At 44.0% G+C, this 12,351-nt stretch overlaps 1 protein-coding gene across 3 annotated transcripts in view; it reads right to left on the minus strand.

Moving 5' to 3' along the window:
• LOC144773018 (protein TFG-like) overlaps positions 1-12,351 on the minus strand; it is a 199,579-nt gene that overhangs the window by 76,940 nt on the left and 110,288 nt on the right. For all 3 annotated transcript variants that reach the window (XM_078657778.1, XM_078657776.1, XM_078657777.1), the window contains 2 exons: positions 10,838-11,005; positions 2,131-2,262 (listed from right to left, as the gene is read on the minus strand). In XM_078657778.1, the coding sequence (XP_078513904.1) occupies positions 2,131-2,262; positions 10,838-11,005 (300 nt within the window). The remainder of the gene's footprint in view (positions 1-2,130; positions 2,263-10,837; positions 11,006-12,351) is intronic.

Below are 12,351 nucleotides of genomic sequence, written 5' to 3' on the forward strand. Positions count from 1 at the left end.
GTAGCGTGGGGGGAAGGGGGCGTGGGGGAATCGAGGATGTGGGTGTATCGAGGATGTATGGGGGGTGTATTCACGTGGAGTATATGTTGTGTCTGTTGGGATTGAGGACATAAGTCTTGTGACTAATAAAGAATATTCACAGTTTAATTCTATGGAGAATACCAAAAAAATTTTGTTTGTTAATGTGAGGCCCTGCTCCTGATCCTAATTGGGAGTGGTACTTTAAATTCCTATATATGCAGTAATTCTTTAACTGCACATACAGGAATTATACATTTTGCAGCAAACACCGCACTTACACAATTTCCCTGGGAAATTTGGCCAGTAACCTGACATCTTTTTGAAAGGACCCAAGTGGAGTCGGAGGTTATCGGGAGCAATCACTATCACATCAAATACCTAACCGGTCATGATGAAGGCTTTAGAACAGAAGCTACGCAGCTGATCAGTTAAAAGAGGAGAGAAATCCAGTGACTGGCAGGACAAAGAGGAAAGACCAGTTGACTGATGACAGCCTGGAGGTTATTTTAAGCAAGGGATGCACTTGACTCAAGAAGTCACACTGAAACAGTATATATATATCAAATGAAAGGTACTTTCAATGCCAAGACATTTCTTATTTTTCGAAATCAAAGGGTTTTATTTACAGGCTAGTAAAATGTTCAACACTTATTGGAAAAAACGATGATCTGTGAAAACTAGAATTGCCTAGAACCTTCTGAGCCAACGTTAGGACCACAGAATTATTTAACGATTCGGCTCAGTAGGTGCTTTAATTTTGTTTACCATGAGCCCATAGCCCATGTTATACAATTGAGAAACTCTATTTTCCGGTGTCCTCTTGGTATGCTTTGCACCACAAATGGAAGACTGAGATTTAAGCTAGAGTGGTCTTAAAAGGCAAAATTAACCATTCTTAAGGTTTGGGGATGAAAATATTTAGTTAATATGATCGAAAGTAAATTGCTAAGGAATTCACCCAGTTGCACTACTACAAAACCCAAGAAAACCTGTTGCAAGTTGCCTAATGGTTCCACTACCCTAAAGAACTGGAGAATTCATCCTGTGTGATACACAATTTTAGGCTGTGTGGGCAGGGAGGTGCTTGTGTCTAGCCTACTTGGAGACTATGGCTGGCTAGGGTCTCATTTCAGCCTAGCTGTCCCATAGATTTAGAAGGGGTAGCAGCCTTTAACCTGAAATGCATTAATGCAGGGGTCCCTGGGAGTCTGGTAGACCCAGATGTTGTGTTCCATATCGCTTCGTCTAGGCAGCTTGTTGGGAGACTGCCCATGTCGAAGGCAGAAACAGTCCATTGTGGCTCTCTCATGCAGGACTTTCAATGCAGCAGGGCTTTAATGGTCTCTGATGCAAGGGACTCATCCTAGCAAGGTAACTTAAGTAGGCAGATAAGCTTTCCTTTCTCCATGGCTTTATCAAGCAAGATCCACAAATCCAGACTGATGGTAGAGTAATGAAGTAGCATCAGTCATACTCCTGGCTCTTCTGTTTTTTTCATTCTAATGTTCAATTTAACAGTGGTCAAGAATCTCAAGAGCCAGCAACAGTTATTCTAAACTATTATGACGATCCACTTGATTCAGAAAGAATGGTACTCCACTTTTACAATCAAGGTAGAATATAATAGATGGATTCTTGGGACGATTGTATAAATTCTTACAAACTGGTCTTGTCGTCATCTTAGTCAATCTTCCTTCATCTAAGTGTGTAAAAAAGCCAAACTTTGCAAGATTTAAAATAAAATCTTAATACTACTGCATTTATAAATATTACAGGGATACTCAGCGCCTTGAGACCCTCCGGGTGAGTAGTGCGCTATACAAATGCATTGATTGATTGATTGACTTTCTTTGTAAGCCAGCGAAACTACTATTTTATATTTGAAATACTACTCAGTAGACATTTGAAATATTAGGAGAACGCAACAGGGCTAGAAGAAAATTCAGCCAGATGGATTACAGGAATGGCTCTGTTCAATGCTCAATACAGCTCTCAACTGAGCTCAATTAAAAAGGCAAAAGAACCAACAACATCTCGGAAGAGCTAACGTCTAAGTATTAAGTACTTTTCAAAAGTGCTAGCAAATGATAGGTTTCGGACATATCGGACCTGCTTGCTGCTGTGCCCCTGCATACGAGGGTGGCTGTTGTGACTGGCCTCCTGATGTGTGAGCAGCAGATGAAGAGGATGCAATGCTGTCAGGTGTAGTTGAGCGTTCTTCAACAGGAGCACTTGGGGGTCCTATAAGAAAAGAAAACCTTGAGAATGATACATAAACGAAGCAAAACAGATAAAAGCAAACAAAATAAAACTAGTATTCATACTCTGAATTAAAAATGTAAGGCAAAAAAGCAAATACCTTTGATAACTTTATAGAACATCAGCTCTGAACAGGACTCCCAGAATTACATGTTTGGGAAATAGGTCAGCAACTATGTTGCGTGTGAGCTAGCAACATTAGGATTAGATTTAGTTGGAAGAAATATTATAAGTATGTACAATTTTCTGTTACTTATTTTAACTAACTTTTTTATGCTATCACTGCATACTCGGTTCATACATTTTGTATGTCCTTTAAATAAAGCAATTATTCATAGAAACTGCTGTAAGCTTATGAACTGTACTTCTGAACATTGAACCTACCTAGTTCCACGTCCCAACCTCTTTAGGGTCTGTATTTGGTAAGAAACAAGTTACTTACCTGTACACTATGGTTCTCCAGTATTGATATCTTTCATAGATTCACATGCTTGTATCTTTCCCGTCGTCATGGTGGGAGTCTCACGTTAAATGAAATACATTAGCAGTAAAAGAAAAAACTGCCTAGATACCACAGGTAAGCATACACTTTGGTAGCCCAATATCATTATGTGGTCCAAATGCCAGCCAATGAGACCCCAGCCCTGAGATCACACTCCCCAGCAGAGCCATCATACCTGAGATTTCCAGCCCAGAGAGTGAACCAAGGAAGTAATCAGAGATAAGTGGTCCGCCTGTAAAACGGGAAGGCGGGCAGGTTGCATGTGAATCTATGAAAGATATCAATACTGGAGAACCATAGTGTACAGTTAAGTAACTTGTTTCTTCTCCAGTATTGAATCTTTCATAGACTCACATGCTTGTATCAGAATAGAAAGCAGTACACCAACAAGGAAGAGTTTCCAGGAGAGCACTTATCTCTTAGTCTATTTGTAAGGCTAATCAATATTCTATAGGAAATAGAATAGGTTGTGTATTTTAATCTGCATCATAACATCAAATACTACATAAAATTCAATAGCATATAGTAATAAAAATATTCAAAAAACAACATTCTTAGGAAAAGATATTCATATCAACAAAGACATTTTCTTTAGACAAAAACATTGTTAGGTAAACACCTTCAAGAAACAGATGACACAGTGCTGCTAGTCCCACTGCTGAATCCGCTTTCCAAGCTGTGTCCAGACAGTAGTGCTTGGTAAACTTGTGGGCATTCGTCCACGTTGCCGCTCTGTAAATATCCAGAAGCGATACTCCTGCAAATAATGCAGTTGAAGTCGCCATTTTTCTGGATTAGTGAGCTCGCACTTTCGAGCGCAAAGGATTTCCGGCTTTCTAGAGACACAAAGTAATGGCTGAAGTTATCCACCTGGATATGCTAGTGCTTGACAAAGGCAGACCTTTCCTGGGACCAGCAAAAAGGTATTAATAACGGACTTGTCTTTCGAAAGGAATTTTAAACACCTTTTGACATCCAGTGTAAGCAAAGATTTTTCTGCTGCAGTCGATGGATCTTTAAAATATGTTGGCAGAGCAATAGGTTCATTAAGGTGAAAATCTGAAGGGTATTTCGGAAAGAATTGAGGGTTTGTTTGTAAGATCACCTTGTGGGTCTTGAACTGAAGGAAAGGCTCTGGGATGGAAAAAGCCTGAGTCTCACTGACTCTTCTAGCTGACGTCCGATGCTAGAAGGAGAGCTACTTTCCAAGATACAAACTGCAAGTCAGGTTTGTGAATCGGTTTGAATGGTGGTGTCATGAGTTGTGCCAAGACGGTGTTCAATGGCCATGGAATTGATGGACATCTAATCGGAGGGAAAACTCTGAATAATCCCTTTAAGAACTCCTTTATCACTCTCTGACCAAAGAGATGGATGACCTGGCTTCCTGCGATACCTTGAAATGGCAGCCAAATGTACTTTGACTAATGCATAAGAAAAACCTGTCTTGGTTCGTGCAACAAATAAGGGAGAACCTGCTCCGGAGAAGCGTTTAAGGAGTGAAGAGACTGTCGCACACCATTGGCAAAACCTCTTCCACTTTGCTACATAGGTTTTATTTGTAGAAATCGCACGAGTGGGAGAGGATATCCCGGCATTCACCATTAATCTTTAAGGACTGAAATTCGAGCTTATGAGGTTCCATGCCGACAAGTTCAGCGAGCCCAACTGGGGGATGAAGAGCCTGTCCCCTGTTCATGGAGGGGTGCACGAAGGGATGACAGACGTCGCCGAGTGGATGATGGACAGCCGCCTGAAACTGAACTCGGACAAGACGGAAGTCCTCATCCCGGGATCTTCGCCCTCCGCCTGGGACGACTCCTGGTGGCCCCCAGCCCTGGGCACCGCACCCAAGCCAACCGACCACGCACGCAACCTGGGCTTCATCCTGGACCCCTCCCTCTCGATGACCAGACAAGTCAACGCCGTCTCCTCATCGTGCTTCAACACCCTGCGTATGCTTCGCAAGATCTTCCGCTGGATCCCGACCGAGACCAGGAAGACTGTCACCCAGGCACTCTTCACCAGCCGACTGGACTACGGAAACGCCCTCGACGCCGGAACCACAGCCAAGCTACAGAAAAGACTCCAGCGCATCCAGAACGCCTCCGCCCGACTCATCCTGGATGTCCCCCGACGCAGCCACATCTCCAGCCACCTGAGGAACCTGCACTGGCTCCCCGTCGACAAGAGGATCACGTTCCGGCTCCTCACCCACGCACACAAGTCTCTCCACGACCTGGGCCCCAAGTACCTCAACGACCGCCGGACCTTCTACACGCCCACCCGCCAGCTACGGTCCACCAGCCTCGCCCTCGCAGCCGTACCACGCATCCGAAGAGCAACCGCCGGATGAAGATCCTTCTCTTACCTGGCTGCGAAGACGTGGAACTCCCTCCCCATCCACCTTCGGCTGACCCAGGACCATCTCGCCTTCAGGAAACAACTCAAGACCTGGCTGTTCGAGCAGTAGCATACCCCTCCCCCCAAGCGCCTTGAGACCCTCCCGGGTGAGTAGTGCGCTATACAAATGGCATGATTGATTGATTGAAATCCTGGAGCAGAGGAAACTGAACTCTGGGAGCTACTGATAAGTGGAGAAGGTCCGAGAACCAGAATGGTCTCTGTCATGCCGGGGCTCTTAGAATCAAATGACACAGCTCCTATCTCATTTTTCATAGCACCTTCGGAACCAGCGAAATGGGGGAAATGCATAAGGGAACATCCCCGTCCAATGGAGGTGAAAAGCATTCTCCTCTTGTTCGTTCCAATATGCCTAGATTTCTAGGTCTTGAAGGATGCGCTCCTCCCCATCCTTGTAATGATGCATCTGGTGTCATTATATAACTGGGTGATAGTGGTTCGAAGATTAGCCTTTCCGATAAATTTGGTCTTACTCTCCACCATGACAGCGCCTTTTTATTCGAAGATTTATGAGAATCCGATCCTCAAAGGAACCTTGATGTCGAACCCATTGAAGATCCAGAAGTTCTTGTAGAGGTTGGAAGTGAAGTCGACAATTTGGGACTAAGGGGAGGCAGGATGACATCATCCCCACAAGGATTTGAACCTTCTTACTGAAATGAACCTTCTTTTCAATAGTTGTGAGGTAAGTTTCAGAATTTTTGGGATCAGTTCCTGCGAAGGATACGCTTTTGTTTCTTTGGTTTTTAATGACGCTCCTAGAAATAGAATCTACTGGGATGGCGTTAGATGAGATTTTTCTATTTTTATTCGCAAACCTAGAAACCGGAAGAGATTCATGCAACATTCCAGGAATTGCTGAGTGTCTCTGAAAGTTGCGCCCTTTATCAACCAATCGTCCAGATATGGAGAAACCTGATGACCTTCCGGTCTTAGATACGCTGCCACTGGCGCCATGCATTTTGTGAACAATCTTGGCGCGGACAGAAGGGTAACACTTTGAACTGGTAGTGGCGCCGCGCCACCACGAATCTGAGATACCGCCTGTGACGTACGTGTATTGGAATACGTAAGTATGCATCTAATCGATCTAATGATGTCATGTAATCTCCTTTTCTTAGCATCATCAGAATTTCCTGGAGGGATAGCATACAGAAAGATTGCTTCTTGATGAATTTGTTTAATCCATTACCCATCTCCATTTGTTTGCTTGCTTTTTTCATACAAGGAAAAAATGCTGGTAGAATCCTTTCCCTCGCTGTTGAAGAGGAACCTCTTAGATACGCTGCCACTGGCGCCATGCATTTTGTGAACAATCTTGGCGCGGACAGAAGGGTAACACTTTGAACTGGTAGTGGCGCCGCGCCACCACGAATCTGAGATACCGCCTGTGACGTACGTGTATTGGAATACGTAAGTATGCATCTAATCGATCTAATGATGTCATGTAATCTCCTTTTCTTAGCATCATCAGAATTTCCTGGAGGGATAGCATACAGAAAGATTGCTTCTTGATGAATTTGTTTAATCCATTACCCATCTCCATTTGTTTGCTTGCTTTTTTCATACAAGGAAAAAATGCTGGTAGAATCCTTTCCCTCGCTGTTGAAGAGGAACCTCCTCTATTGCTCCTTTTATCAAAAGGGTCAGAACTTCTGCAGAGAGGTGTTCCTGTTTTCTGCGAACGGGAGGACAATCTGGAGGTTTGCAAAGGAACTCTAGGGTGTGACCCTGACGAATGAGGTCGAACACTCATCGGTCTGATGTTACAGACAACCATTGATGGAGAAGTGTGGCTCAATGGTTAAAGCGGCAGAACCTGATGCAGAGGTCTGGCCCGGGACCAGGGTTCAACTCCCGCCTCAGCGGGTCTTGGCTCAATTTCCTCGGACCTGATAATTCTTGCCTCGGTGCCTAGTCTAATCATGGGTCCCACTCTGCAACTCTGGGCAATAGCTTGCTTAATCTCCACAATGGCCCCAACAGCGCTGGGATGCCTGGCTTCACCTTGGGGGTGCCCAGGAGTGGACATTTCACAGGGAAAAGCCAGGAAGGGTTCCACAGCAGTATGCGTTACAGCGCCAGGATATACCCCAAATGGGGTATAAGTGCGGTTTACAAGTACAAATTTCATTTCATTGATGGATAGGACGAAAGATAATGGGTCTGATGGAGGCTGTGGAAGGACGAGGTGGTTGGCGCCTTGGGACGGTCACTGTCTTCAAGTAGTGTCCTGTAATTTTCCTCTTGTTTAAGGTTTCCGTCTGGACTGCTGTTGGTAAGACGAATTTGATGATCTAAATTGTTGCAAATTTGAATATTGACGATACCCTTGCTGATGGTAGGGTTGATATCTATTGGATTGGTAGGACTATCTTTGCTGATAGTGTCTTCTTGATCCTCTGCTCCGAAAGGAATGGAATCTGCCTTGCTGCAGTGAACTTAATGCCCTCGCCGTATCCGTATCCTTCCTAATATCTTGCAGAGCATCATCCATGTGACTGCCAAATAGATTTTCACTGTCAAAGGGCATGTCCACTATTTTAGTCTGCAGTTCCGGTCTGAAAAATAGCCTAAAGTCACGCCTGTCTGCGATGTCCTATGGCTCCTGCCATTTGTCTGAACGTCACTGTAGATATATCCATAGCTATGTCTATGGATTCAGAGGCTGCTCTAGCTCCATCCTGTAATATTAGAGTAGCTTCTTTTTTGTCCTCTGGCAGATGAGACAAAAGAGGAGCTATATCCGACCACATCTGCCTGTTGAAACGGCTAATTATTGCCAGCGCATTTGAAGCTCTAATGGACGTTGCTGCCATAAATGCAAAACATTCACCAGTACCATCAAGTTTCCTTCCTTCCTTGTCAGGAGGAGCCGAACACGTAGATGGATTCTTCGAACGTCTTTGGACAGCCTGCATCACCACGGACTCTGGACGGGGATGTCCAATAAGACATGCTGGTGCAGATTCCAGAGCCCGGTATTTTTTTCTATTCTGGGAACTGAGGCTGCGACAGAAGCGGGAAGTTTCAGAATTTTCAAACCCTCATCCCATACATGTTTTACCATGGGGATTGTTCTTACAGATTTTCTAGATTACTTTAAAATCATAAAGGAAACATTATGTTTCCTTAACTGGTAGAGGAAGTACAAACCTTTAAGAAGCCTTTACCATGAGCTCATCGAAACCCATAATGTCCTCCGGTGGAGATATCGCCGGGGATGGTGTCAGCGATGGGGGGGGGGGGGGGGGGAAGGAACACCATACTGGTCCCATTCATCACCCACAGGATTATCCAGACGGTGTTCACCTTCCTCCGGTTGGTCTTCAACCTCGCTGTCAACTAAGTAATCCCTGATGGTAATGACTTTTGGCGTGAGCACATTCTGCACCGGCGATGGAGGCTGTTTAACTAGAGCCTGCACAACAGGTTGTTGTTTATTTGCAACTTCCTTAGAAGAGGTGTTAGCGTCCGGGAAAGGATGATAGTCGTTAATCATGCTCCTGAGATCCGATATTAACGAAAGAAGCATTGAGACGGACTCCTCTCTGACATCAGGATCATTATCTTCCTCATAATCGCAGGCGTCTTGAAAAGACTCGTAAAATTTTGAACTAGTCAGGGGATGATCTTTAAAAGAGAAATCCTTCTGTACTTATTGGTATTCCTCCTCATCCGTATCCTGGATTTTGATTTCTTAACTGAGAAGGGCTGTAAGCTACACCATATGGACTTTCCTCTTCAGACTCCTGCATCTCAAGAAGGTTTGAAGGAGGCAGCGGAGAAATTTTTGTCCACGACGTAAACTCAATATTGCTTGATCTCTCCGTTGAGACTGAGGCAATCTTCTTATAGACATAGTCGTCATCGATTTACTTATTGGAGACTTAAAAGTGGTCGTCGACGGGACGATCGTCGACGGTGGTGGTAAAATAGTCATCAACGGGGCAGTCGCCACATCCATCGTCGACGGTGCAGTCGACAAGGCAACCGTCGACGGAGTCGTCTGCATGGTTACCGTCAACAATGTCGTAGTAGATGTCGTCGTAGTAGCTGTCGTCGATGCCTTCGTCGACAAACTTGAAGACAAAACTCTTTTCGGCGTAGACGGATCCGACAACGGAGCCCTCATCGGAGGCCTTCTTGAGAGGAATATGAGGCAAGGAAAACGAAGATCACTCTTTAGATTTTTCAATCTTCTGCTTTTTTAGATCAGTTTTTGCCTCAGACTCTTCCCCTTTGCGTTTAGAAGAGGTGCGAGCCTTAGAATCCCCCTCAGATTCGGAATCTGAATTGGCTTTTCTCTACTGAAGGCACAATAGTAACCTTGCCTCTATCCTTAAGAGTCTTAGCCGAAAAGGTTCTGCAATGTTTGCACTCCTTAGGGACGTGCTTTAGATAGAGGTAGTATAAACAATCCTTGTAGGGGTCCTCAGAAAACAATCAGGCCTTCCCACAGGACCTACATGGTCTTAACAACCCCTTTTTAGAGCTTTCAGACACCTTGATGTTAAATTGTAGAAGAAAACAATACCTCAGATCCAGAGGAAAAGCTGCAAGTAGGGGGTCAAAAGGTCAATCAAGGAAACAAAACTGAGCAAGTTCAGGGAGACTCCGCCTCACACAAAGGCGGTTGGAAATCTGAGGTATGATGGCTCTGCTGGGGAGTGTGATTTCAGGGCTGGCGTCTCATTGGCTGGCATTTGGACCACAATGATGATATTGGGCTACCAAAGTCTATGCTTACCTATGGTATCTAGGCAGTTTTTTCTTTTACTGCTAATGTATTTAATTTACCGTGAGACTCCTACCATGACGACGGGGAAGATACAAGCATGGGAATCTATGAAAGATTCAATACTGGAGAACCTACATGTTTTTACCCTCAAGATATTTAGCTTTGATCCGGTGTTCTAACACTTAATTAGTCTTATATGTCCAGTTCTTATTTATTAAAACCTTTGGTAAATAACCTCTTCCTCTCCATCATAGAACTGTCCTTATACTCACCAACTCTAGAACTTGATACTATTGAACTGAATACTAGGCAATGTTGAAGCACACAGCCAAAAGAAAGAAAAAAGTTACATACCAGTAACTACAGTTATCCCAACTTTGGTATCTTTCATAAATTCACATGCATGATTTTACCCATCGTCAGGCCGGTAATCACTGTAGTCCGTTAATACAGTAGTGTTTAATTTAACTCCAATAACACTGAAACAGCCAGAGACCATTTACGGTCTTTCCGCCTCATTTTATGAGCCAAACTGTTTCCAGTTGGGTGGATGGACAGAGGGTCAAGCTGCTCTGATTTCCTGAGCTAGTCAAGCAAAAAGATAACCACAGAAGCCACAAAACTGAGGAAGAGAAGCACTTCATGCAAATTTCAAAATAATTTTTACTTCCCCGGCACATGATATTTGATAGATTTACATGCTTAAAAAATAAAAATAAACAAGATTAACAGACCAGAGCATAGAGCATGCAGATACATGAAGCTGCTATAAGTGAGGATTTACTGAAACCGGCTACGTAGCATCGATTCTTCCATTACCATCTCTGTATTGTTCAGACAGAGGCAGTAATACTTCAAGAAAGTGTGTACATATACATAGAATAACTTACCCGACACCTGGTCTTCTGCAATTCCAAAGGAGGACATGACATTTTTGTTGATTTCATCTGGATTTTTTAAGGGATCAAAAGCAGACATGCTTGCTGCTATAACTTGGGTAGATTGTTTGCCAGCAGAGTCCGGTGCAGTTGGTTTTTCTTCTCTACCCTCCACCTCATCTGTTAAGTACAAGATAGTCATTTGTATATTGGTTTTGTGTTAATTTAATGCAAACACATCTGTGGGAAAGCTTACATATACTAAATACCTTGCCAGTTTAATTTTATGAAACAAGGAGCCTTGAATAGCACCATGATATGGCTTGCACTTGTGTACAGAGTACTTATTATTCTAGCATATGGCGCCTATTGACAAAAATAGTATTCAGTATGCATATGCAATTATGAGATTAAGAATTTAGTGGAAAATGAATTAAAGAGATGCGAGGAAGAAATAAAAAAGTACATCAAACTTTTCGTAGCCCGGAGGAAGCAAGAGATACCAAGAAACCAGTGTTGGCTGGGGTAGAGAGATAGAAAACCTACTGGCAGTCGCCAGTAGGTAGTTCTAGTTCGGACCTACTCTCCATAGGAAAAGCGTTTTTGTTTTCCCAATAACTTTGGCGCCGGTTGATGAATCCTCGCGAATTTTTCAAAACTAGTGGCCCCCTCCGGTCTTGAAAGTTTCGAAGTGATTCGACAAGCGGGAACCGAGAAAAAAAGGGAGGTCCTAAAACACATTTTCCACATGTTATTTTCCGTAGGACACTTTAGACAAAGCTACAGCTGAATGGAATTACACCAAATTTGGCAAAATGGTGTAAATCCGTTCAGCAGTTCCTGAGAAATTAGAAAAAGAAAAAAAGTTTCGATATCTATGGCCACGGTGGGTTCGCAAACCCTCCCGACCACCAGCTTCATTCTAATTGGCTACCAACACACCAAACCAGGAAGTGTTGGCAGCCATCTTGTGACTCGGTAGAACCAAGGCACAAGAAAACAGTAGAAAAAAGATGTTAAAAAACAAGAAAATGGGGCAGGGTAGAAACACCCTGACCCCCTAGGCCTGTTGAGGGGTCCCATAAGGACACCCAGGGCCCAAGCCAATCTTATTTTTAGGTCTCGTGACCTATCAATGCGCGCAAGCGCATTGAGGGATCGAGAATTCAAGTGCTCAAAACAATCGTGAAACCAAGGGTTTCGTTTGTGCGGTTTTCTTTAAGTTCACGTGAATCACGTGAGCAAACAAGCACGCGCATTCACGGCCGCACAGCACACCAAAGGGCTTCGTCCAGCGTGCGCTCTGCGGCTTCTCCTCCCCTAACACGCTATCTCAGCTCTCCTGCCCCCATCCGGCTTCCCTCCGGCCACTCTCTAATTACCAACAGCCACCCAATCGCCCTACTAGAGCAAGAAGGATGCACTGCATTCTACGAGAACTACTGGCAACGCCAGTGCTTGTTTTTTCTAATTTCAGCGGAATTCGCGATGGGGTCGCGAATCCAGAATATATATATATATATATA

The sequence above is a fragment of the Lissotriton helveticus genome, chromosome 8 (genome assembly GCF_964261635.1).
Source record: "Lissotriton helveticus chromosome 8, aLisHel1.1, whole genome shotgun sequence".
Lineage (NCBI taxonomy): Eukaryota > Metazoa > Chordata > Amphibia > Caudata > Salamandridae > Lissotriton > Lissotriton helveticus.